This window comes from Coenobita brevimanus, chromosome 1 (genome assembly GCF_032717465.1).
Source record: "Coenobita brevimanus isolate Jiangsu-jjx chromosome 1, ASM3271746v2, whole genome shotgun sequence".
In the NCBI taxonomy this organism is placed as follows: Eukaryota; Metazoa; Arthropoda; class Malacostraca; order Decapoda; family Coenobitidae; genus Coenobita; species Coenobita brevimanus.
Genome location: NC_136954.1, coordinates 59,009,257 through 59,037,109, shown reverse-complemented (window position 1 = coordinate 59,037,109; position 27,853 = coordinate 59,009,257). Strand labels below are relative to the sequence as shown.

At 41.9% G+C, this 27,853-nt stretch overlaps 1 protein-coding gene across 1 annotated transcript in view; it reads left to right on the top strand.

The window, feature by feature from the left end:
• Positions 1-22,384, top strand: part of LOC145397970 (uncharacterized) — a 49,963-nt gene extending 27,579 nt beyond the window's left edge. Inside the window, exons 4-7 of the mRNA XM_080271174.1 lie at positions 2,314-2,477; positions 3,467-3,607; positions 11,799-11,948; positions 20,915-22,384. Of these exons, the coding sequence (XP_080127300.1) occupies positions 2,314-2,477; positions 3,467-3,607; positions 11,799-11,948; positions 20,915-22,384 (1,925 nt within the window). The remainder of the gene's footprint in view (positions 1-2,313; positions 2,478-3,466; positions 3,608-11,798; positions 11,949-20,914) is intronic.
• Positions 22,385-27,853: the final 5,469 nt, after the last annotated feature.

Here is a 27,853-nt window from a genome sequence, read left to right as displayed (position 1 = left end):
TCACCAGATTACAGGGTTAAAGGGCCCTGTTATTGAACCTGATATTGCAAAGAAGACAAACCCCCATTTTCAACTTGTTCATAGAATGCTTGTACAGTAAGACCTTACTATAATGGACTAATTGGAGCCCAAGCCATTTTGAAAAATGCAAAATTCCAATAAAAGCGACATCTGGACTTCCACTTGCTAACCCGGACTTTTTCCGATATACACTCAACCCTCGGCTATCACTCCCAGTTGGTCTTGCTATGGCTGCACTATAGCTGAAACCGTGATAGCTGAATTGAAGAACTTATGGTAATAATTCTAATTGGTGCCATGACCTCATTTTTTTTTTTTTTTTTTTTTTTTTTTTTTTAATGCGAGGAAGAAGGAACCAAAGGCCATGAGCCCGCAGTAACAGTTCCCTCCAAGAGAAAAACAAAATACAATAGAGAACCAAATTCAAGATCCGATCATTTTGAGATGCCTGGACACACTGCGTTTGAAAGACTGGAGATCATAGGCAGGAGGAAATACAGACAGAGGGAGACAGTTCCAGAGCTGACCTGTTGCATGAATGAAAGACTGGGAGTAACGGTTAACTCTTGCATTAGAGAGTTGGACAGAAAAGGGATGAGAGTTTGCTGCCAGACGGGTGCTACGCGCCCGTCGTAGAGGTGGAGGAATGCAAGCAGACAGTTCAGAGGAGCAGTGACCATTAAAGTAGCGATAGAAAAGAGATAAAGATGCAACAGTGCGGCGAAGAGACAGAGGTTGAAGGGAGTCAGTAAGAGGAGGAGAGTTAATGAGATGAAAAGCCTTTGACTCCACCCTATTGAGAAGAGCTGTATGTGGGGAGCCTCCCCACACATGAGAGTTGTACTCCACACAGGGGCGGATAAAACCCCTGTATAGAGTCAACAATTGTGCAGGGGTAAAGAAAGAGCGGAGTCGGCTTAGCACACCCAATCTCTTGGAAGCAGATACAGGTATACCCACTAATGTTTAATAATATTCAGATTAATCCTGCATCATCCTTGAACATGCTTGGGGTTTCATTTACTCGGGACTTATCTTGGAAAGATCATATTACATCTCTTGTAAAATCTACCCCTAAGATACCTTTTTGTACCACAAATTAATATATAATAGTCTAAAAATGAGCATGTTTTATGATGTGATCACGATTCTTATAAATACCGCTCACAGTTGATTCATTGATGTTATGTTTCTTCCCAACACTTTGCTTGGTCTCACCATTCTCTATAAGTTTCACATTTCCAGTTTATCTGCATTACTTCGGTTCTTCTTCTTCTTTATTTCCCTGCCAGGTGCCACAGCATTATGTTGGGTGATGGTAGGGGTACGGGGAGGGGGTATGTTGGCCATGGTCATATAAAAAAGGTTATTGTTCTCGCTATCACTGTTCACAGTCTGAGGGCACGCACTTGAAAGGTTTAGCGGGCAGGAGACTCGGTCAGGCGGCCAATCATCTCTCGGCTGGCGCTGACGTCACACGACCAATCATGGAGTGAAGCTTTTGTTGGCTGGACGGAGCACTGGAGCCTGGCCTATTTGAAATTTTCGAACATTTGCGGTGCGCGATAGCAAGCATTTAGTGGATGATAAAGGTATTTGGGTAGTTTTTTATATAGGCGTGATAGCGAGATACACTATAGCGGAACCTGTGATAGCCGAGGGTTGAGTGTATCAGACATTAGTCCGGATCGCACGAACGGTTTTTAAACTGTTTTGACTACCATTGCTGTAGAGATCTGTGTTATAACTTTACTACATTAATCAAATGGTATAATATATATAATAATACTGTACTGTACACTGATAAACATGTCTTTTATTTACCTTATTGTGGTGAACATTGCTGAAGTGGTCAGGGAGTCCAGACTGCTTCTGACGTTATTGGACTTTTTCCGATTTACTGTATAGGAATTTAGTCTGGTAGCTCCTCGAGTCTGATAAAAACGAATTCCGGTCTATTGAAGTCCGTTATATCAAGGCTTTACCGTATTTAGTAGATTTGATCAGCCTGTATTACAAGTGGCAGTGTATACTCAACAGTGTTACTTAATGTAAGGTCAGACATCTGGTGTCAGCATAATTTTTTTTTTAGAAAAGTTGATAAAAAATTAAAGTCATACAGTATCTCATTACACCTCATGTGAATGCAGAAGACAGGGTTGAAGTGATAATGATAGGATTGTAGGTTTAGAGTGTTGAATCATGTGGGGAACAGGGTTGGTGTGATAATGATAGGACTAGTGTTGAAACACTGAACACGATGTTTAGTAAATAGCTGTTTCTTTTCGTCAGCCAAGTATGGTTATGAGTACATTTACCGGAGCCTCCATGAGCGATTCGGGATGCGGGTCCATGTGAGTCGATGGAAGTACCGCATGTATGACACCGTACCAGAGATACAGGATGCCCTCACCCCTGATGCCACAGAAACATGGATCCATGCATGTGATTGGAGGGTAAGCTTTTAGGGAATGGATGGTTATGGCAATAAATGAGATTAAAATTTACATAAAGTACTGTGTGTATTGCTTATTTATCCAATATTGCTATTTTGAGAGCAGTGATCTGCATCTCCCCACTCTGTGTGAATGTGTGTATTTGTTATGCCATGTGAGTGAGAAAGTTGTGTCTGGGGCTTCCATTCTCTAGTAATAATTGTCCCTAGAGAGGGAAAAGAACAATGCTTAGATTTCCTGTAATTATTGTCCCTAGAGGGAGAAAAGAACATCACTTTAGAAACCCTACCTCAAGTGCTTGTGGGAAATTGTGTTAGAATGGTGATGATGATGATTATTATTGATATTCTTAAATGAACTCTCTCCAAGTTAGCATGCTGTGATCTGCTATGGTAGTGTAGTTCCTTCACTTTTTCCCTCCTACCCTCCTTCTTAGTAGGGATAATTACATTGTCCACATAATTGTGACATTTCCCAATGTCTCTTCATACATAAAAATTCTTTTGCCTAGGATGATTATGTGATGTACAGTAAACTCCCAATTATCAGTCATAATTCAGCCAAGACCATGTGAGATCATGCATTTTTTTTTTTTTTTTTTTTTAATAATGCAGCCCCCCCCTCCCTACCCATGGCCTCTCTATACTTTATAACTATTTTAATGTAGAAAAACACAGTCCTAAATAGTTTTTCATAATAAATGGTATCTTATAGCAAAATATACAGCTGCTGTATACTGTACTCACTCTTACACATTATACTGTAGTACTGTAAAAGATTTTGTTGATTATGCCCATGTGATTAGAGGTTCATTGGTGGTTAATGCCATAAAAATGGATTTTGCATTAATTCGACAAGGTTTTTGCTTGTCAGATAATGATGTTTGTTGGTTAATGCAGTGTCGAGTAATTTGGAATTACCATCAGTTTTTATTAGCTAAGCTCAGTATGGATTGGTGGAGCACTGTTGTTTGCATTTACTTTAATCAGATAAATGAGGTTGAGGAAGGAGAGGACCAGACAAACCGTCAACTGCCGTGCCGTTGTGTGCCATTTGGGGTGGACACAGCGCCCAGCATCCGTGTCATACGACCCTCTGCTATGTTCTATACTTTCTACCAGTCAGCCAAGGTCAGTCACTCCATTCATAGATGAGATGAGGATTTCATAGATAATGTACATATACGATTACTGGCTGCAACATTACAAAAAGTCTTTGTTATGAATTGAATCTTTTTTTCATTTTCTTAGCAGGACAGGTATACCCCGAGATACAGTGCCCCTAGATGCGATACCCCGGCTTAGTGATCTATCTGTCTGTCTATTGCCAGACACCATAATCTCGTAAAGGGTGGCCATTTGACACTGAGTTAGTTGTTTTACGGGGAGGGGCACTAACCCTCCACCAACCCACTTGTTGACACGTAGGGAGCATGTGTGGTTTGGTTATATGGTTACCATCCAGCGTTGTAAATGGTTTCCTGGCTTACAGGAAACAATTTGGCTTGTCACTCAATGTAAAGCCACCTGTAAAGGAAAGAAAAGCAATAAGAAGTGACAGGAAAGATGGGAGAAATAGGAAGAAAGGAGGGCAGGCACAGAAAAAGAATGATAAAGGCTAAGGAAGAAGTAGGCAGCACTACATCAAGTGGCTTAGCAATGAGGGTAGAAATACCATCATACCCCACCTAATAATGGCTAAACCCCGGTTTAACGATGGATTTTTATTTTTTATTTATTTTTATTTTTTACTGATTTTGATTGTATTTTTTACTTAAATTTTGATTAGGTCATAGGTGGGGCGAACATTTTCATTTTGGGGTACAGTTTACTAAGTTTGATTTTTTTCCAGACATATTTGACAATTTTCAGATTTTATTTTTGGGTTTAGGTGAGTTATAAACTGCTTTTAGGCTAAGTTAAGCTTGTTTTAAAACTATTTGAGGGTTTAGGTTTGCTAGAAACTTGTATTTGGACTCATTTGGGTGGGTTTAGGACTTGGTTAGAGGGGAAACCCTAGGCTCAAAAATGCATCCCTTTACTTTACATGTTAAATCTACCCCGAGATACGATACCCTGCCTAATGATGGGTTTTTACTTAACCAATTGCATTGTTAAACTAGGGTATACCTGTACTGTGCTGTACTAATAATACAGTAATACTGTATACAATCAGGCCTCAATATACATCATTTTGATGTGTGGTAAATTGATAGGATGATGAACCAAATGTTATACTCAGTTTAGCGATAACAATGGCGAAATTCTCTGATATGATAATTGTGGTGACTGTGTACAACAGTTCTGTGCAAGCTGAGAGACGTTTGAATCAAGATGATTTCCCAATGCTTACAATAGCTGTGACCATTTCTCTTTACTTTGACTTTCATTTTGTGTGTGCAAGGTCATTGAAACACCATTGATATCACCAGATAAGTGGAGTCATAATGTGTGAAATACTGAAGCTTGTGACATGAAATCATGTCTGGCAAGGATGCTACCCTGAGTGGTGCTGCCAAGGGTGCTGAAGGCAAGCCTAAATGGGGGGGGGGGCTAGTTTTGGCCTGCAGTCCACTGGGTTTGCATTCAGGAAAACCTGGGGTTGCAGCTACTACTATCACTATCACTGGTGTGCAGATTCTGGATAAATTTATGTTCTTTACATGATGCTCCAGCCTACTTTACAATAAGCTTAAGTAGACTAATTGAGGGGAAGCCTGATCTGATAAAGCTGATATTCCATTATATCCAATGGATGTGCATATGGTACAAGAAGAGGAAGAGGAAAGGATACTTGAGTTTGGGGAGACAATGCACATGACTGTGTGCAACACACATTTTAGGAAAAAGAGAATAGGTTGATTACATTTGAGCCTGGAGGAAATAGCAGCCAGATAGACTATTTCCTGGTGAGGAGGGCTGATAGGAGGTTAGTGAGGGATGTTAAAGTTATAGGGAATGAGGAGTGTGTGCAGCATCACAAATTATTGATACATGACATGATGCTTGAGGAGTGGGTGGTGAAAAAGATGACTTATGCACCTAGGAGGAAAGTATGGAAGTTGAAAAACCAACCAGTAAGGGATGCCATCTACAGCGAGATGAGTAGAGTGGTGGCTGAAGAGGGAACTGTTGACAGAAGTGTTCTTGAACATTACAGAGCTCTCAAGAACAATCTCCTTAGAATTACTGGTTCAGTATGTGGATGGACAAGCCCCCCCCAATCCGAGACATAAAGTAAATTCGTGATTGGATGAGGGTGTAGAAGCTGTAGTTAAGGAAAAAAGAAGTCTTTTCCGGGAATGGGAAAAGAGCGATAACAAAGAGGAATACTTGGCTGCCAAACACAGGGTTAGAAAATACATTTACAGGGCAAAGTCTGAGTCTCAGAGACTTTTACTTGAAAACCTAAATAATGTGGAAAGGAAGAATGTGATATTTAAGGTGGCAGACCAGATGTAGAGTAAAAACAGGGATATCATAGGTGAGCAGTGTTTAAAGAATGATGAAATAAAGGTAGTGGTGAACAGTGGGGATATTGACCTGTACCATCCCAGGCATTTCTGTAATTTTATACCCACCCAATCCCAGACACTTTTTCGCGACATCCTGACTCTATGACAGGCAGTGGCCAACTGATGTTACCCACCCACCCATAACCAAACTCAGTGCTACAAGTGCTTGGGCACAGTGTTGCCAATACATTAAGGTACTCCTTAGCAAATAATTAGGTAGACTGAAGCAATTTGAGATGCTACAGGGCTCGAATTTTGCTGTCGGCTCCATCACTTCGGTGGGATTAAGTGAGACTTTTTTTTACTGTCGGCACCATGCCGACGGCAGGATTGTACAGGTTAAAGATGCCTGGAGAGAACATTATAACTGGTTGTTGAATGAAGAGTTTGACCAGGACAGGGAAAGTTTGGAGCCAGCAGATCCAGAGTTTGGCCCTTGGCCTTTGATTGACACTGCTACTGTGAGCAGGGCAGTAGGCAGGATGCAGGTGAGGAAGGTAGCAAGTGTGTCTGGGTTGACTGCTGAAATGTTGAAAGCCTCAGGAATAGGAGTGGGATTAGTCACTGACTTGATAAATATGATTATATATGAGTGTGTTGTCCCAGATGATTGACTGAAGAGTGTAATTGTATACCATATGTGTGCAAGGGGAAGGGTGATGCCCTGCAAAGAGGAAATTATAGAGGCATAAAGTTTTTGGACCAGATAATAAAGGTAATGGAGAGAGCATTAGAAGGTATGATTAGAGAAAGAGTAAATATTGATGAGATGCAGTTTGGTTTATGCCAGGCTAAGGGACCACTGATGCCATATTCACTGTTGACAGCTTTGGGGAAAATATATAGGAAAGAAAAGGAATTTGTACTTTTGTTTTTGTTGAGTTGGAGATTGCCTTTGACAGAGTCCCTAGAGAGATGGTGAGTGGGCAATGAGAAAGCTTGGTATTGAGGAATGGCTGGTTTGGATGGTTATGACTATTTATGTGTTTGCTTGCATCCAAGAAAGGACAAATGGAGATTTGAGTGAGGAGTTTTCCATGAATGTTGGTGTGCATCAGGAGTCTTGAGCCCCTTATTGTTTAACATGGTACTTGAAGCCCTCTCACATGGCTTCAGAAGTGGACTCCCGTGGGAGATGTTGTATGCTGATGATTTGATGCTGATAGCAGAGAATGAAAGGTGGTGGTGGAAAGACTTAGGAAGTGGAGAGATGGTGTGGGGCACAAGTTCTTAAGAGTAAATGTAGATAAAACAAAAGTGATGGCATCTAGGTTTGGAACTTTGGTTGCAGTACTGTCAAAGAGGAGAGAGAGTGGCCATGTGCAATTTACCACAAAGGTGTGGGAGGTAATTCCATCTTGTGCAGTGTTTGTGATAAGTGAATGCATAAGAGATGTAATGGTATTAGGGGTAGACTGTGAGATAATGCTAATTTCATATGTGCAGTATGTTTGGGAAAGCTTGTGGAGATTGCCAGGCATGAAAGGATTCCCAATCCTCTCTTCCTTCCTTCCTCTACTGTCTTTCCTTCATTCTTTCCTCGTCCTTCTGCCTACAGGTGACTTTACACTTCCTCTTCTTTCTTTCCTTCATTGTTTCCTCTTCCTTCTGCCTATGGGTGATTCTATACTGAGTGACAAGCCAAACGGTTTCCTGTACACCAGGAAACCATTTACTATGCAGGGTGGTAACCATATAACCAAATTATCGCACGTGGTGGTTTAGTGGGTAATTAAGGTGCTCCAAACCTTTAGCCTGTGTAGGTTTCTATCCAAGGATTGGTTGGGGTTTGTTGCTCATGTAATGCCACTCAGGGATGAGTGAGGCCGGTCACTCTCATCTTAAATATCAGGACCAACTTGCCTAGCCCCGGGCTCGTACGCTTCTCATGGGGCAACCTAGGATTGGGTGATGGATGGATGTACATATATATATATATATATATATATATATATATATATCCCCTGGCCCAGATTTGTGTTTGTTTACAGATTATTTCACAAAGGAGTGGAGGAAAAAGACAGTACTGTGGCTCTACAGCTTTTCCATACCACCTCCTTTATGACTAACCTCTGTCTCATCGCCTCACTGTTGCATCTTTATTTCTTTTCTCCCATTACTTAAATGGTCACTACCTCTCTGAATTGTCTGCATGCATTCCTTCACCACCACAGTGGGTGCATAGCACCTGTCTAGCAGCAAACTCTCATGCCTTTTCTGTCCAGCTTTCTAATACAAGAGTTAACTATTACTTGCAGTCCTTCATGTGTGCAACAGGTCAGCTCGGACACTGCCTTCCTCTGTCTGTATTTCCTACTGCCTGTGACCTCCATCTTTCAAGCATTGTGTCCAGGCATTCGGAAGTGAATGGATCTTGAATTTGGCTCTCTGTTATCTTTTTATTTATTATTATTATTATTATTATTATTTTTTATTTATTTTTTTTTTTTAGAGAACAATGTTGTGGGCTTCTAGCCTTTGTTTCAATCCTTGGAGGGGGGGGGGGGGGGGAAAATGCTGCTTGAACTCCAACACCACAGTGATGATCCGTCACTGACACACTCGCTGATGACTAGTGCAAATCCCATCCTGGAACTGGCAAATGAAAATGGTGATCATATATCATATATCATCTAATGAGGCTTCGTATGGGAGCTAAATCGTTGCGTAAATGAAAATTCTCATGTATCAAAAAAATTGACCATGGTAATATCAGTATGGTTGTAGGGTACGCTCCTACAAATGAGGCTGATGATGAAATGAAGCATGACTTTTATGAGAAGCTGCAGGATGTAGTAAATAGAGTGGCAAGACATGATGTGTTAGTTTGCATTGGTGATTTTAATGCGATTGTTGGCAGTAATAGGGATGGCCTTGGAGATTGTATGGGTAAGGAGGGTGTTGGTATACAAAATGAAAATGGGGTGCAATTTGGAAGCTTTTGTTTGGCAAATGACTTTATAATTGGTGGAACTATCTTTGAGCATAGAAAAATACATAAGACTACTTGGATTTCACCATGTGGTAAATATTGTAGCCAGATTGATAACATTGCAATTAGCAGAAGGCATAGGAGTTATTTGCAAGATGTTTGCGTAAGGAGGGGGGCAGATACAGGTAGTGATCATCAACTTGTTGTGTCAAAGATTAAAATAAAACTTAAAAGAAATGTTACTGGTAATTGTACAGGAGGTAATAATTATGATTTTGATGAGCTGAGAAGTGATGAGAACACGAAGGAAAAGTTTCGATGGGAATGTACGAACAGGTTTCTAGTCCTGATGACTTTGATGGGATCTGAAGACAATGATATTAATCAAATATGGAGAGAGGTAAAAGAGGTTTTGCATGAGAGTGGTAAGGTTACTATTAAGAAAAAAGGAAAAGCGAGAAGGAAAAAGTGGATGTCAGATGAAACATGGAATGCAATTCAGAAAAGGAAAGAGACGAAGTTAAGAACAACATGTTGATGGCCAGGTAGTTGAAGTTCTTAGAGAAAAGTACTGGAGTTTACATTCTGAAGTAAAAAGACTTGTTAGCCGTGATAAGAGGAGGCTGTATGATGAAAAGGCAACAGAGACAGAAATTAAATTAAGTAAAAATGACGGTCAGAGCACAAGAGCAGCGTATCAGGCCATAAAAGAGTTAACTGGGACTGAAAAGAGAAGGAAGGAAATACGTGTACGAGATAGAAATGGTAATTTGATGACTAAAGATTTGGATATAAAAGGAAGGTGGAAAGAGCATTTTGAATCTGTTCTAAATAGACCAATCCCAGCTGAAGAGGACATTTTGCCAGCCGAGAGAGATTTGCAGATAGAAACAGGGGATATAACCTTGGAAGAGGTAGCAAAATCTATAAAGGAGTTAAAGAATTTTAAGGCCCCAGGAGAGGATGGAATATTTCCTGAAATGCTTAAGGTGGAAAATGATGAGTTGATGAATGCGCTTTTGAAACTTTTTAATGTGGCTTGGGATAATGGTGGAATTCCAGAAGAGTGGAAGAATGGAATGATTATAAAAATACCAAAAAAGGGAGATTTAAATGTGTGTGGCAATTGGAGGGGGATAACTTTGACACCTGTAGTTGCAGAAGTCTTTTCCAAAATTTTGTTGAACAGAGTAGAGCCAGTAATTGATAAAATTTTAAGAGAAGAACAAGCGGGATTTAGAAAGGGTCAGGGTTGTAATGATCAGATTTTTATTGTAAGGCATCTAATGCAACAAGCTAATGAGATGAAAATGCCACTTAGTATGTGTTTTGTGGATTTTGAAAAGGCATTTGATAGTGTTTTACATGGAACTGTGTTGAAAATTATGAGATTCTGTGGTATACCAGAAAAGTTTGTAAATATTATTAGAAGCCTGCATGAAGGTACATTTTGTAAGGTAATGGTGGGTGGTTCTTTGAGTGATCCATTTGAAGTTAGGTCAGGTGTGATTCAAGGAGGAGTTCTTTCGCCATTGACGTTTGTTTTGGTTATGAGAAAGGTTGTAAGGAGAACAGGTGCAGGAATTAACTGGAAAGAAAATAAGAAGCAGATGGATTTGGACTGTGGTGATGATGATGTACTGATTTGCGGAAGTATTTATGAGATGCAGAGGGTGCTTGATTGTCTGGTGGAGGAAGGAGAAAAGGTGGGATTGGTAATAAATTGTGGAAAGACTGAAATTATTAATATGAACGTGGAGAACCAAATCGATTGTGTAATTGGGAATAATGTAGTGAAGAATGTATAAAACTTTAAATATCTGGGAATGATTATATTATCTATTGGATCATTAAACAATGAAATTGAGGAGAGGATTAGACAGGCTTGGCGAGCTGTTGGAATGTTAAAATCTGTTTGGAATAATAATATGCTTTTGGGACACACTAAAGTGAAAATTTACAAGTCCATGGTTAGACCAATTTTAATTTATGGGCATGAGTCATGGTACAGCACAATTGCAACAGATCAGAAAGTATTAGGATATGAGAATAAAATACTGAGAAGGATTCTTGGGGTAAAGTGGCAAGACAGAGTTACAAATGAAAGAGTAAGGGATATTACGAGAGTGGAACCAGTTAATGAATATGTGAGACTGTCTCGCTGGAAGTGACTGGGGCACATATACAGAAAAGAAGGTAGTTTAATACAGGATGTGCCAGAGTGGACTGCTAGAGGAAGAAGAGGTAGAGGTAGGCCGAGGGAAACCTGGTTGAGGGCAATGAAAAGAGAAGCAGGAGAATAGTGTTGGTGGGACCTGAAGGAGATGGCAAGAGACAAATATTGGTGGAGAGAGTTCATCAAGGCCCTATGCATCCCATGGGGTGCCACAGGAAATGATTGATTGATCGAAAAAACGTCCTGACTTTTTTGTTTTCGTTGAAGCAGTTTATCAAATACTGGTTCATGTTGTAATGAGGATCTACTGTATTCCAGTGTTAATCTCCTCTTACAACTGAACAATGGAGATGGAGAGATGGCAGTTTTAGTCCAAGTTAGAGTATAATGAGTATAGTATAATGCAGGTGAGTCCTGCTATACAAGCATCCGGTCTAAGAGAAACTGATGATATGAGAATGGGCAGTTTAGAACCAGAATTAGTGATGTGAGCAGGGGCTGTTAACCTAACCAAATTTTTCCTGTAAGTTATGTACTCCATTATACAAGTTTCATGACTGTCTTGCCCACATCCATCAGACGAGTTTCTGCTGTCCAAGCAGTCCTTCATTAACGTATCCCACTCGTGTAGTGGCATCTGTCTGTAATTGAATTTTGCTGCCGATAGTAATGTGTGTCATTCTCTTGCTTCCCCATTAGGAAGTGAAACAAGTGAGCCGTGACGGGACTTTCTGTCGTGTACTGTTGTCCATGCATGCCTCCTGCTCGGAGGTTCTTGATCTTGTGTCATACCTCCGCCCCAGGAAAGTGTACCCCAACGTCATACCTACCAATTCGTCCAGAGAGGAGGTGAGTTAAGTACTGTATAGGTCATCCACATTAACTTGGCAGAGATATTTATCATTTTGCTGCTCATTCACATAGTGGCAAAATAAGAATAATGTTTATGGCTTCACATCTTATCCATGGCACTTTTTCCTGACCAGCACCAAATTTCATTGTTAATCTCATGTAACAGCACAGCATTCCTGATGGATACCGGTAAGTGGTCAGAGTGTAGTTTATGTAGAGAGGGATACTAACACCACTGTAGTGAATCCTTAGAATAATAGTCTTGGTTAATGACTAAAGTTGAATAATAAATACTTACATACACTTTTTTTTTTTTAAATCTGATTCCCAAAGTCTAGTACTCCACATGTTGCATACAGTACCAGTAAATTGCTGATCCCCAGCTTGCCTCAGGCATCACCACCTTGACACTAATCCCCACTAGCCCTGTGTGGATACAATAGGGAAATCACATTTAGATTTGGTGTTGTGGCAAATGAAGAAGTGAAGGAACATTGTGGGTTGGATGTGGATGTGGTTGAGAAAATTAGGAGAAATACACGGAGGTAGTTTGGACGTGTGAAGAGAATGGAGAATGAAAGCCTAACTAAGAGGGTGTATTTAGGTGAAGTGGAAGGAGGGAGCGGGAGGGGAAGACCGAGGATGAGGTGGAGGGATGGAGTTGAGAGGTATATGAGGGAGGGGGGAGTGAGTTGGGGGGAGGGCAGTCAAATGGTGGGTGACAGAGTGACTTGGGGGCATTTTGTCTGCAGCCACCCTTTGCGGGATTAGGGCGTCGGGCTATAGATAGATAGATAGATAGTTTTTATGATGAAGTGCTGGTAAGACACTTCATAGCAGCAGCTGATGTGAAACTTTCCTGTCCAACCCCATAATCCCCCTCCCCCCATCTCTCTCATTTCTCTCTCTCTCTCTCTCTCTCTCTCTCTCAAAAGTGTCGTGGCTGTTATGATTCAGAGGGGAGGGTGGAAGTGACTGTAGTTGTAACTCATTGCCAATTCATGTCTAAAAATAAAACAGCTTATGTGGAAGATGAAATAAGATTTGTGAATGGGGATTGTGGTAGGTAGGGGCATCCATCATTCACTCAGTGTAGTGTTGCCTTATGGTTGCTGCACTGAGGGACAAACCAAATGGTATCCTATTCTCAGGAAACCATTTACTACACTGGGTGGTTTGGGCCAGGTTAAGTGTCCCCTAGATTCCCCTATCTAAAATCTCTAAATTATGTCAGATGTTTTAGAGAGCCTCATAGGGTCCAATACCTGCCCATTGCCCCAACCAAATGGGCAGATCTGCATGGCCGTGTGGAATGTGAAAGATGTGAATCAGGAGAGCAAGAGGGTGGAGGTAGTGAATGTGTTCAAGAGTGCGAGATATGCAGTGATACCATTGTGTGAAACAAAGATGAAAGGGTGTGAAGTGGAGGAGTGGGAGGGTGTAAAATATGTAGGGTTGGGTGAGGAAGATGCAAGGAAGGAGTTGCTTTGTTGTTGAATAAAGTGTGGCAGAGTGTAATGAGAGACTACAAATGTGTCAGCACAAGATGTATGTATGTCAAGTTCAAGTTTGAGAAGGTGAAAGTGGCATTGATTGTAGTGTATGCACTGTGTGATGACAGGAATGAGACAGAGAAAGACAAGTTTTGAGATGAGCTGGATGAAGTACTAGGAGAAGTGCCCAGGAGTTACGAAGTGTATGTAATGGGCAATATGAATAGGAGAGTAGGCAATGGTCCTGTCAGTGATATAATGGGTAATAATGGAGTACCGGGAGAGAATGATAATGGGAAGCAATTGAAGGACATGCGCCAGGAAAGGAGGTTGTGCATTTCGTTTTCATTTTTGTTTTTGAAGGCTCCAGTTTAATTGCATCTGTCAGCCTTGGTCACCTAATGGCTGCTCGATCTCTGGTAGCTTCTGGTGCATATTCCCTTAACCCTAAGGTCACAGTCAGTGATCTTGTCCCTGGTCTTTTTCGGTCTGCCTCTCAGTACCCTACCCCCAACATTAACACTTTTCACTTTCTGCACCCATTTTTCATCCCCCATCCTCTCCACATGCCCAAACCATCTCAATCTACCTTTCCTCCTCACAGCACCAATACACTCCAGTCCCATCTTACCTCTCAACTCTTCCATCCTATGCCCCCCAGGCCTTGCACTCAAGGACGCACTGCACATCCACCTAATCATTGCCATTTCTGTATGTTTGAGCCCGCGAATATCCTCTTCCTCTACTGCTCAAGTCTCACTACTATACGACATTACACTCCTCATACATGCCGCATACAAAGATTCCTTAGCACGGAGGGAGAGCCCTCTCAGTGTCAGGAGAGGCAACAGCTTCTTGAACTTCTTCCAACCACTCCTTACTCTAGCCTCAGAGCTAGCTCCTGCCCCACATGCAGCACATAACATGTCTCCCAAATAACAAAACTTCCACACACTCAAGAGACCCACCAACAGGTTCAATCCTTTCATGCCTGGCAATATCCACATGCTCTCCCTGACACACCGCACACATGAAATGAGTACTGTTGTGCAGTCTGCCTCTAAGACCACTACATCTTGTGTACACCCACTTGTAATTCTTATTTTGAACAGATATGCACATAAATATCCATGGTATAGAGAGAATGGAGATTGTGTTGAAAGGAGCCTGATTTATTATGTGCTCGTAGAGAAATCAATGCCGGGAAATGTTGCTGACATGAGGACAGTGAGAGGACGATGTGGAAGCTTGTCACATCCTATGATTGTGGTATGCAAGATCAAGCTGAGAGGAATGAGGTGGACCAAGAGAAAGAGGAGCAGACAGGGAGAGAGACTGAAAGTCGAGAAGCTGAAGCTCAAAGGAATGGCTGATGAATACAGGGCCCAAATAGGGGAGGAGTTAGAATCAGTGAATTGGAATAGGTGGGGGCACTCACCATCCACTAACTCGATGTAGTGCTGCTCTCGGGTGTCTGCCCTTTTCTCTCCTCCCTCCTTTCCTTCCTTCCTATTCTGTCCATCTTTACTTCATTCTTTCCTCTTCCTGCTGCCAACAGTTGACTTTGCACTCTCTCCTTTGTCTTTTGTTCATTCTTTCCTGTTCCTATTGCCTATGGGTGACTCTACACTGAGTGGCAAGCCGAATGGTTTCCTGTACACCAGGAAATCATTTACTGTGCTGGATGGTAACCATATAACCAAATTATGGCACCAGGTGGTTTAGTGGGTAATTGCGGCACTCAAATCGGATTGAGCTAGTGAAGGTTTATATCCAGGGGGTGGTTGGGGTTTATTGCTCACGTAATGCCACTCAGGGATGAGTGAGGCTGGTCACTCTCAGCTTAAATGTCAGGACCAACTTGCCTAGCCCCAGGCTGCTACGGTCCTCATGGGGCAATGTAGGATTGGATGATGGATGGATGGAATGAAATGGATCTGGACAGCTTGTGGAATGCATATAGGGATTATTTAGGAATGCTAAAGCTGTGTGTGACGTGGCAAGAGTAACAAAGAAGAAAGGTACGACATGGTGGGATGGAGAGGATAACCCCTAAAGACTGCATTTCTCTGAAGTTATGTTGCACCCCATGTGCAATTTGGGGCTGATTATTCAGCTTTTACCAAGGTAAAATTTTTTCTTACAGATTTGAAGAGCTTGAATATACTCACCTGAAAATGCAAGTCACAGTCCCCTAGGCCTAATGGTTACCACAAAACCACCCGTCAAAGATTATAGAAGTCACCCCTGGCAGTAAGAGAGAAAACAAAAAATGCTCGGAAACCTAATTTTCCCCAGAAAACCATGCCAAAATCAGTGAAGTCAGTGTATAATATGTTTCTATTGATGAAACTAGGTGTATGGGTCAGCATGAGAATACAGTATAGAAAAAAAATACATTAAGAGAAAATAAATAAATTTTTTTCCAGACTCAAAAAATTTGGCAGAAACTTAATTTTTGCCAGAGAACCTTACCAAAATCAGTTAAATCAATGTAAGATATGTTTCTGTTGATGAAAGTAGGTGTAGGTATCAGGATGAGTAAAAAAAAAAATAAGAAAAAGAAAAAGAATAATTTCCAGACTTGAAAAATTCGGCAGAGACAATTTTCACTACAGAACCAAAATCAATGAAAAAACAAGAAAATTTGGCGAGAGTAGACAGACAAGCCGATCATGGCATGGGAATTTCCACATCATATTCGGGAAAAAAGATAGGGAGGAAGGAAGGTGGAGTTGGAGGTTGGGGTTCTCTGATGGGGATGAGGGGGGATGAGACACACCCCCAATGTTGGGGAGATGATGTGGGGGTATTATGATGGGAGGAAACATGCACAAAACGATCATAATAGGAAGTTACCACACTGCTCGATACAAAGGAGGGGGAAGGGTGAATGGGCATGAGACACCCTCCTATACAATGTAAATGTGGTATTGGCGAGTAGTTTGGGTGGGAGAGGACAGAGCAGGCTGTATCCAATCGGCAGAGGGAGGTTGAGAAGTGGCTGGGGGAGGAGGATCCCCCCACAGACCTGGTGAGGGGGCAGACTCCTTCTTCCCACCACCTCATTCCCTAGTTCTGATTGGGTAGGAACCATTCAAGTCATAAAAGGGGCTGGTTTAATGTTCGGCAGTTTTTGGCAGACTTTTTGTAAGTCATAGGACTCTGATGTGGCAAACTTGCAAACTGACGATTGTCAGTTATACAGTAGTTCTTTAGGGGTTGAGAGAGCAGTGGAGGAAAGAGGAAGAAGTGGCTAGAGTGGATACTGGACAGGGGTGAAGAGGTTAAGAGAGCAGTGGAGGAAATGAGGATGTGGCTATAGTGGACACAGGATAGGGGTTCAGTTGAAATAACTGAATGTATTGAGAGCAAGAAGCACTTAAAGAGACTAGTGAAGAGGAAAAGGGAGGTAAATGATGGTCTTGGAAGAAAAATTAATGCAAATTACTCTGAAAATAGAAAGTTATTCTGGAAGGAAGTGCAGAAATGTAGAAATGACAGTGGAAAGAAATGTGAAGTGTGAAAGATGTAAGCGGTCGATTATTAACCCGTGGGGATGAAGTAAGGACCAGATGAAAAGAATATTTTGAAAGTCTGACGAATAGAATGGAGAGAGCAAAGCGACTGTTAACATGATTGGTTTTGGGGGTGTACAGATAAGGAATGCTGTGCCAGGAAATGTGACACTCACAGAGTGAAAGACACCGTGAAGCAGTTTGAAAAATGGGAAAGCAGCTGGGTTTGATGAAGTGTTTGTGGAGATGATAACATGTAGTGGAAAGAGCAGAGTGAAGTGCTTGTGGGAGATGTGTAAAAAGGCATAGATGAGTGAGACTGTTCCTGTAGAGTGGAAAAAGGCAGTGATTGTACCTGTGTACAAAAATAAAGGTGAGCGAAGTGAGTGCAAGAATTATTGTGCCATATGTCTATTGAGTATTGTAGGGAAGGCATATGGAAGAATTAATATAGACAAATAAAAAGAGATCTCAGAAGTCCTAGTGAGTGACAAACAGGGTGACTTTAGGAGTGGCAGAGGATGTATGGATCAAATAATTGCAATGAGACAAATAGTAGAGAAGGCTTGTTAAAAGGATTATAAGGTGTTTATGGCATTTATGGATCTGGAAAATGCATACAACAAGGTAGATGGAGAAGGATTGTGGAAGGTTTTGTGCATGTACAGTGTAGATGGTAAGCTGCTAGGTGCCATCAAGAGTTTTTATGATGGTAGTGAGGCATGTGTAAAGGTAAATGGGGATCTAAGTGAATGGTTCACAATCAGTGTGGGCGTGTGACAGGGTTGTGTGATGTCCCCATGGTGGTTCAATACAGTACATTATATATATGGATGGGGTGATGAGAGAAATTAAAAACTTGAGTAATGGAGTGAGGAATGGTGTTGGTAATGAATGGTGATGGATGGAATATTTCAAATTTGTTGTATGCTGATGATGCAGTGCTACTTGCAAATACTGGACGGGAGCTTGGTAGACTAGTGCAAAGTTTTGTAGATGTCTGTGAGCACCGTGCCCTAAAAGGATATGTAGAAAAGAGTAAAGTGATAGTTATTGAGAGAGAAGGGGACTCCCAGTATGATGTTACAGTGAATGGAGACTGGCGTTAGTGAGAGTTCAAATATCTGGGTACAGTGGTAGAAAAGAGAGGGCAATATGCAAAAGAAGTGGAAAGTAGAGTGACACAAAGAAAAAGTAGCTGGTGCTATGAAGGCCTTTATAAGAAACAGCGGCCTAAGTGTTGCAGCTGCGCAAGGCTTACATGAAGGAGTGTTAGTGCCAACTTTAACATATGGATGTGAGACTATGGGATGGCATGAAAATGAAAAGTCAAGTGTAAGAGTGCTGGAGATGGGATTGCTGAGGAATGTATGTGGCGTACAGAGAGTGGATAGGGTACGGAATAATGTGATTCATGAAAGATGCAGAATGAGGAAGTCTTTGGACACCAGAATCGAAGAAGGTGTACAGAGATGGTATGGTCATGTGGAGAGAATGGATGACAATAGAGTGGTGAAAAAGGTATATCTTAGTGAATTTGAAGGAGGGAGGAGGCGAGGTAGGCCAAGAAGGTGGAGGGATATGGTGGATGAGTGTGTGAGGAAGAGAGATATGGAAGTTGGTGAGGCTAAGGCATTGACAAGAGATCAAGCTGGCTGGATGAAGTTTGTGCAGAAAAGAGCATAACTAGGGATTTGGCACCCTTTTTTAATGTGACAGCACTCGGATTGGCTCTACCAGATAGGTATATTTCAAGCTATAGAACGTGGTTAAATCTGTTGGAGCCAGGATTTTGGGGGCTAATATGATGAGTGATTGGAAGCGTGGCTCATTGAATTGGTCAAACTTTGGCTGTCTGTCATTGCTTCTCCTCACCCTGCTATAGGGTGGGAAAGGAGGTCCGGGTGATGGTGATGATAGTGAATGGGTGGATAGGATGCAGAAATAGGAATAAGAAATAGCAAAAGTAGAAGTACAGTGTCCACAGCAGCCAGTGAAGTGAACCATACATTCTTTTATTCATCATTTAAGTTTTTATAAATTCCAGCTTCATCCCACAGGCATACTTCATCCATATACTATAGTAGATGCTGGCAGCCACTAACTCCAGGAGGCACACCATACAATGAATGGTTTGTGCCAACAGGATTGGTTACTACACTGTTTTCACCATAATTTGACATAGATTTTTGTCCATTTGCAGCTTATTTCACATAGCTCAGTGATCGAAAGATGATGCCATGATTCCACACCCTTTTCAGAACACTTCATGACAAGCATAATATTCTGGTATTATAATCTGTTGTTACAACTTGGCATGCAGTATGAAGAGATGGTGATTTTAGGCCAATTTTAGAGAAGAATGGATATAGTCATACCATCATCATTTGTAGGCAGGAAACTCATCAGCTGGTAACCATGATTCAGTTTCACAAGTTCTCACATATCTCAGGCATCCCTGGGAACATTGGCATTGTTTTCCTGAATCTCTCCTTTCCTCTGCCTTAGACCTCTTTTTAAGGCAGTGTTTTCAGGCCTGTGATAATAATGGATCATCTCTCTGTTGTGTAATATTCTCTTGGAATAAGTGTTTGTGGACATTGTTTTGTTTTCGTTTTTGTTTAAAAAAATATTAGATAAAGTATAGCATCCATGAAAAAAAGAGATTATGGAGAAAGAATAACGTCCCTTTTGTTCTTTTATGTCATTAAGTTGAATGAGTAGGACTGTGAATCTCAGAACCCGTGTACCCAAAAGAAGGTATCTGTATATGTAAAGAGGACCCTCCAGAAGAAGGTGTAAGATGGTAATTATTTGTATGTACAGGCAGGACCCTGTATGTGATCAAATTGTTTTTGAAAATCCAAGCACATACCAGGAGTGTTAGAACAGGTTCAGTGATACATCAGCAGGCCAGCCGGGCCTACTCATGGGTGAATTACCAAAGTACATAAAGTTTATGGTCACCTAATAGCCACCTAAAACACAACTCTCACAGAAGTAGTAGAGTATAGCATTGAATATCACTGCAATTCAAATGAGCAACTCAGATATGTATGTGAGAATAGCATCTTTGGTGGCAGCCTGGATGTTTGATAAATAAAACAGCCATGATTGATTATCAGGTAACAGTCATGATGTGCACCCTGTGGATGAAAAACAATAACTAATGGGTGCTACGTTTATGCTTTCTTCATCGTAGTGATTGTCAAAACAGGATGGACCAATTGTCTTGCTGGAACAGAGTGTTGAAAACAGGCAGTTATTAACCTCTTCTTGCAGTGACATGATTTGTGCCACAAAATTACCTCCTGACGTTGCACAAGGCCATGAATCACATCAAATTGACATTTGGATTTGAGTCATAAAAATTTCCTCCTGAAGTAGCACATTGGCGTGCAAATCTTGTCACAGAACATGGGAAAACAAATTTTAAATAGAAAAGGTTATACAGCTGCCAGTCAAGCCTCCTCCATCCAGGAGAGCATTGTGTATAGAACAGTCCTGTCAGAAAATTATGGCATGTGCAGAGTGGTTAAAATGAGAAATAAAAAATCAGGATGTTGTATACTGAGTCCTGCCTGTATGTTGCACATATTAAATGTGTAACAGAACATCTTAATCTTAATTTTGATTACCTATTGTCTTGCAATGTTTTTGTTGCTGCTGGAGTGGAGCACCTTCACATGATGGCACCAGTATGTCCAGGAGGCCCTGCCATCTGGTTGTACGCTGTTCAGTACAGATGTCCTTCAGCTCTCTCCCCATCCCCCAAAAGGAGGGCATTGGCCTGCAGGTGGAGGGCAGCTTCAGCCTACAGTCCACTGGGTTCACATCTAGATGAAGTTGGGGCCACAACAACATTTTTGTTAGGTTCATTATAGCTTTGAAGGAGAAGAAAGCTTTTGGTTTTGACTGTGAATCTCATATTACATTGTGGTATACCTGTTAGGTGCTGAAGCTGCTTCACGAGGCATTGAATCGGTCAGGAGACCACTACAGCATTGAGTATGGTGGGAGTCAGCGTCGTAGCATGGGGTCCTTCAAGCGTCAGTTGCACAGTGACAGCAACAGTAGCACACTGGAGGCAGCCATGTTCGATGGGTATCTTAGCTCACCCAGCAAGCGAAGACGACACAGTGACAGTAACATGACTTTAGTGCTGCCCACCCCTCGAGGCAACATGAAGGGATCACTCAGTCTGGAGGGTGAAGCCCGCTGTGATGCAGCTGAGGGTACCTCAGGCACTGGCTCAGTCCCTCAGGGTTCACCCAGCACCAGTTTAGAGTGGGTTGACCCATACACTCCTTCACCAGCATCATCATCTTCACCTTGTAAATATCCTGATACGCCCAATTCTAGTCACGAGGACCAACAGGTGGGTGTGAGACCCATTAGTACTGCCAAAGTTAATCTGTGTAGCAAGTTTGGTGCTTCAGTCACTGTAGTGAACACTCACAATGATAGGAATGTAATAGTGAAAGTGTCTCCTCCCCTAGTGACCAGTAAAGTAACAGGTGTGCGAGGTGATGTTTGCAGGTCAGTTGGCTTCAACTCGCAGCAAATGAGTGTTGATGTTGATGATGATGGTGACAACCATAGTGTCATTAGTTTCATCAAGACTCATGGAAGCCAAGATAGTATAGAACTGGCCAGTGTTTTCTCAGAGGACACCCGGGAGGGATCGGTTACAGCAGGGGATATTCGTGATGAGCGTCCAGCGTCATCGGCGGGAGTAGCTGGAGAGAGTGCAATTAAACGCAGTCGTAAGATGTGGTATAAGCACAAGTACTTCTCGACGCCAGTCCATGATGATGTGGAGAAGCGGCTCAAAGTGGAACCTAAGCCTGCCTTTGGTCCACGGTCCTCTTCTCTGCCCCTTCCAGAGCCAGATCGGGAGGGCATCATGTCCCCAGACCTGTTCCCCAGCCCTGAAGCAGATCGTAGTCTTCCCCTAATCACGGTGTCATCCCCCTCCGACCAGGCAAGTGAATCCCAGGTGTCAGATGAAACTAATGTGACGGTGGTGCTGAGTGGCAGCTCGGGGGAACCCTCTGATCTAGATGTGATGCTGGTAGATGATCTGCCAGCTGACCCTTCCGTGGCTCACACCCCGCCTGCCTCGCGTCCCTCTGTTATCTGTGGGCCCACTTTCCTCACCTCCACCCAAGAACGGGAAGGGTCTGGGTCAGAAGGTGAGACTGGGCCCCGCCTCTCCTGCCCTGGAACTGGACGCAAATCACCTAAAATGGTAGAAGCGAGTGATAGTGACTGCACCCCGGAGCTAGAGGAGCTGTTGATGCGGTCTCGCCATGTGACAGTCAAAGCGGAAGAGTGCTCTGAGCGCTCTTCCTGCCTTATGACCACAAGGCGCAAGGACAATGAAGTGGAGGTCATCACACTAGATCAACAGTCTCTCTGAAGCATATTGTCAATATTTAAGATTTTTGTACTAAGGTATTCAGGTATGGTTCTCATTCATATTGTTTCAGCACTGTTGAAACTGCACTCCAACTCTCCAGTGTGTGAGACAAACATTAAAGCTTAAGAAATTGAAAAAATAAAAGTCTTTTTGATAATACAGTACTGTAATACTGGCTGGGCTTACTAATACAATACCGGTGTTGTGACATTGGAGTTTATTTCAGGTAGCTGATGATGCTGTAGCAGGACATATGAACTGGCAAGGGTAATATGAGTTAATATCTGGTGCTGGCATTTGAGTAAACAGACTTTCTGCTCCAGTTAATTGTAGTCTTTGATATTCGTTGCTGTTGATGTATAATCAATAGCTATACAACAGTAAGCACAGCTTTGTAACATCTGAGAAGTCAAGAGTTTGTTGCATGTCTGACCTCTTGTGAACAGGACTTGACGACAGTCAACCCTACATGAGCATGGATTTCCCACAGTACTGGCAACTTTTATTCATACATTGATATACCCTTTGAATTTGTTATAGAACAGCAAAACCCAGTGTATTTTTCTCCAGTGGTTGTAGTTTTCTTCAGGAATGGCTTCTTTCCAGAAGATTGCTCATGTGCTCATGGAAGGTTCACTGCACATGTAACTGGTTAGTATTTATCTGCTCATCTTCCATTGTCACATTTCTGTCCCTTTAGCTGCACTCACCAGTTTAGGATACTTGATTTTATTGATGGTAGATTCTGTCAAAAGGATATACTGTATTATTAGTTTTATTTAGTTTGAAGTGTCCATTCATTGTAAATGTTCAAAATCTTCATATATCAATGCGCAATGTTTTGAGGTGGATGCTTTTCCAGTAATGTAGGTGACAGACTGTTTTGACCTGTGTGCTGTATTATCTTGCCAGAGGAGGTAAGCACAAAGAATATATCTGTGCATACAGATTTGCTCCCCCAGAAGAAAGGGAGCCGTAATTGACTTTGACGACTTGGTTTTCAATTCCTGAGTTTTGAAATGATGGAACATAGAGTAAGGAAAAGAAACTGAGGTTTGGAATCCTGCTTCATTTACCGTACTTTAATATATAAAGTCAGCCATATTCATTTTCTTTAATATATACTGTAAAGTCATCCCTATCAAACAGTGTTTTGGAATGGGAGTGGTGTCAGACAACTGTGAAATGTTGGACACTGGGTAGTTCTGATTGTAACAGTGTATTAGTGAAATCTGACCTCCAGAATTGTGTGTGTGTCTGTGTGTGTGTGCACAAGAATGCATATGTGCATGTTATGAATATGAGTCCTTACTCATGAACTACCATTGGAGTTGAAGGTGTTAGGTACAGTATGTGATACAAAATGAAGAGGTACCTGTACCTTAGAGTTAGTAAGAAGTTCTTTGCAGTGTGCTTTATGTACATGGTAGTGGTATGGATTTTTTTTTTTTCTTATTTATTTGTTGTTGTTATAATTTTTTTTAAGGCTACCTGGGAGTATGAAGTTTAAGAATTCTTATACCAAAATTCATGTGGCGAACTTTAATGAGGATCTCAATGACACAGTCAGAAACTTTCATCAGCCACCACTTTTGTTGTGTGAGAAGGGTAATTATAGAACACAATTTAATGTTAAAATTTTATACCTTGTACATGAGATGTGCTTCTGTTTGTTGAGAGATACGTGAAGTATAGCATTTGCCAGACATTATTACAGCGGTCCCTTAATTACTAGTAATTCAAGAAACTGGTTATTCGTAATGCATGAATAAAATCTTTATTGCCATTCTAAAGCATCTTTTAACTCGTTAATTACGATGATGTATTTTTTCACTCAGTCCAGCTACTCAAAACACTTTTCCTCAGCTTAGGAGGGCCTTCAAACTCTCCATTAATGCTCTCAATCTGGGAGGAGCTTTAAGTAGAATAAGGTTGGCAGTAGCAAGAATAAAATAGAATCATCATCATTGTGAAGTGCTTAACCATTTCTAACCATTATAGGGGCTACACCCACCATCTTGAGAGGCTCCCCAGCACCTCTTTCTTTGTCGTTAACCCATGGACTGTGGCAAGGGGTCATGTGGACATCCCCTGTGGTGCAGCAAAATGGCAATTTCGATCACTCTTACCCATTTCCATAAAATGTATGTCATTGGCTAGGAAATTGCATCGTGCAGCTACCAATGGAATTTTTTTTAATTGAAAATGGAGTTTTGGAGAAATAATTGTCAGAAATTGCATTTCTGACAGGAACATGAAAACTATACTTTGGGGGAGAGGGAGAGAGAGAGAGTATGCATATTGGGGCAGACGAGACAGGCTGTAAACAGGCATTTTCCAGTCTCCCTGCTTGCCAGGTGGATTGCCAGTTCTCTCCGCCCACTGCAATACGAGCTTAGGGCGCCACTTTTACACCCACTACTTACCACCCTGCTTCTGTTTCATTACCTCATATTGACCTTACATTTTATTTTATGTTATTCTGAACAATTTTGACCCTCGACTGCCTTTCCTGGGGTGATAATATTGTGGAAAATGTGTTACGAAGTGCGTACTTTTGGGTCATTGGTACTGGTGCAACTTAGCTTTACTCAAGATAGGGAGTGACCAGTTACCCTAATACCCCATAAATATTGCGTCACGCTGATCCTTCTAGAACCTTTCTGGTGTGTTGTTGAAAATCTCGCTCATAAGAGGTATGTCACAGCTTTACGAGACATCCCCACATGAGGTATGTTGCAGTCCACGGGTTAATATTGCACATTGTAAGTTAACTGCCTCTGGCATTTTGATATGAATTGCATCTTCTTTCTGTGTCTGCCAGAGGTGATTCATGATGAAAATTTTACATAGAGCTTTGCTTGGCAAGTTTTCTAGGGATATGCATTATATACTCAGAGTTATTGAAAATGCACAAGTAGGTTATCTGTGGTTTATTGTATGTATACTTCAACATAGCTAAATGTAGTTCACATAGTGAGTCCATCAGTGTCTCCTACAAGTTGACCATAGAATGTAAGGGCAAGAAATCCATTACTGTACATGTAAGGGCAAGAAATTCATTACATGGGCAGTCATCAGTACGTTTGTGATGACCTCTAGACAGGCAATTCCACACTACGGGTTGTGGCCGCTACTTGCAGCCACGCAAGATGTACTCCTGTGCCTCATACTGAACACCAGTTCACTTAGTATGTATTGTGGAAGGTTCTCCCACTCATCTTGCACTGCCTGGATCAGTTGTCGTCTGTTTTATGGTTTGGGGTCACGCAATGATAGGTGCCTATTATGATAATTTCACCCATGTTCAGTTGGGTTTAATCAGGTGAGAAAGCAGGCCATGGCAGTACTCATGTGTTTACATTCTCAGGCTGTATAAATTCAGCTGTGACATGAGCAGCATGTTGACGAGTGTTATCTTGTTGCAATGTTGTTATACCTAGATTGTTACGCAGAAACAGGATCACATGGGGCCTGAGAATGTTGTTGAGGTATCCTCGAGCTGTCAGGTTGCTGTCTATGATCATTAGAGGTGTTTTGAAGTTGGCTGGAATGCGTGCCCATGCCTTGATGCTGGGTCCACCCCAGCAATCACCCAGTCTCACACAACAGTTAGCATAACGTTCATTTCGTCACCTCCAAATACGCAGACGTCTGTCACGGTGATCTACAAACAAACGACGTTCATCAGTGAAGAGAACAGCATACTATCTTCTGGTCCAACACCACTGTAGTGCGTTCCGACGACAGGCGAGTAAGAGATCCAAACTCTTTACATGTCTACCTGCTTTTAGGCCAAACGACTGCAGTTGTTTTCATACAGTGGACCTGCTTATCCGATGATTATGTCAGTTAGGAGTCCCATGCGGTGTTTATGCTGCTGACCAGAATCTGTCCTGGAGATGCAGCATCCAAATGTGGTAATCTTGACATTCTGTTGTGATATACAGTATACTCTTCCAGGACACTGTCGGTCGTCAACTGAGCCTGTTTCATGATGCCTCTGGATGAGCCTAACAATCATCAAACGATGACATACCATTCACCGGGCTACCTCACTTTGTGCCATGCAACCCCCCACCATCCTTAAGGCGTGATGATGTTCAAGGCATGACAAAAGTGAGACAGTCTTTCAAGAACTAACAGACTGTATTCCACTTACACACAGTCTAACGTTCGTCCCAGGTGTAAAACAACCACATGTTCCATTTCCACCAATAGTCATCAAGTGGAATGGGTTGAATAGAGTAATCTTGTCTCTGAGAAATTGCTTCGTGAGCAAAGCAATTCATTTTGTTCAGGTGGGTGTTGTATGAGTAAATGATCATACCAGTCAGATAAGTGATGGAAATAAGCAATGTTATGTGAGTTTTTGCAACTGTATTAGGTGGTGCATTCCCGTTGACTTTCAGTATATTTTGCGGTGTCATATCTGGACATTGTTTCCCAAAATAAAACACTCAAAAACTCTGGAGTCATGGGAGCCATACCAGAAATTTCTAGATTAAAGTTGCCATCAGTGGTACTGTCATAGATTTGAACTAGTTACTTAACTGTTGGTCAGATATGTAGTCCAAAACTACCATTAAAAATGCATAAAGCACTGCTTCTTCGCACACACAATACTTAAAAAGTCATGTACAGTCATTACTCGTTTTACGATGTTTCGGTTTACGATATTTCACTACAATGATAATAGAAAAGTTCCATCCCAAGATTCGATTTACAGTAAATTTCCTGCTATAATAATTTTGCCCTCAGAAAGCGCCAGGCACACGCAAGGTGACCGTCGCTTGTCTCAGGCCAGATGGCGGCCGTGGCATGCAGGCATTGTTATGGTTCAGGTCCCGCCACCCCTTCAAAGCCCTGTCTTTTCAGCTTGTTCATGTGTGCCCCCCTGTTATCGTCACCTCTTAGCCAAACATCATACTACAGTACTGTGGATTTGTGTGCCCAGTGGTAAGGTCAGTGCCAGTGTGTAGGCCCCAGTGCTATGGTTGGTGCAGGTATGGATCCCAGTGCTAAGGTTGGTGCAGGTATGGGCCGGATTCTCCTCCCCCTAACCTGTTCCTGTCTGACTCAGAGGCTAACCACTAGTGCCTCTAAGCACAGGCTGTCCCCCAGCCTCGGGGGGGATGACTTGGAGACGACTTGGACCAACACAGGAAGGAATGAAGGTGGGTTGTCATTTATGGTTCAGTCTTGGTTAGGTGACTTTGGGATGTTGAGTTGATGTAACCCCCCTTTTATAATGGGTTTCAATGTACCGATTTACGATAAAATCGGTATACGATAAGGTATGACCTGACGTAACCCCATTGTAAAACGAGTAATGACTGTACAAGAGTTTCAAGCTACGAAGTTGAGATTTTATTCAAGTAGTAAAATACTGTATAGTCATGGTTTGTCTTATCAGTTTCACTGAATGTATGTTAAAGAGCAAAGTTATGAAGCAATTGATGTATGATG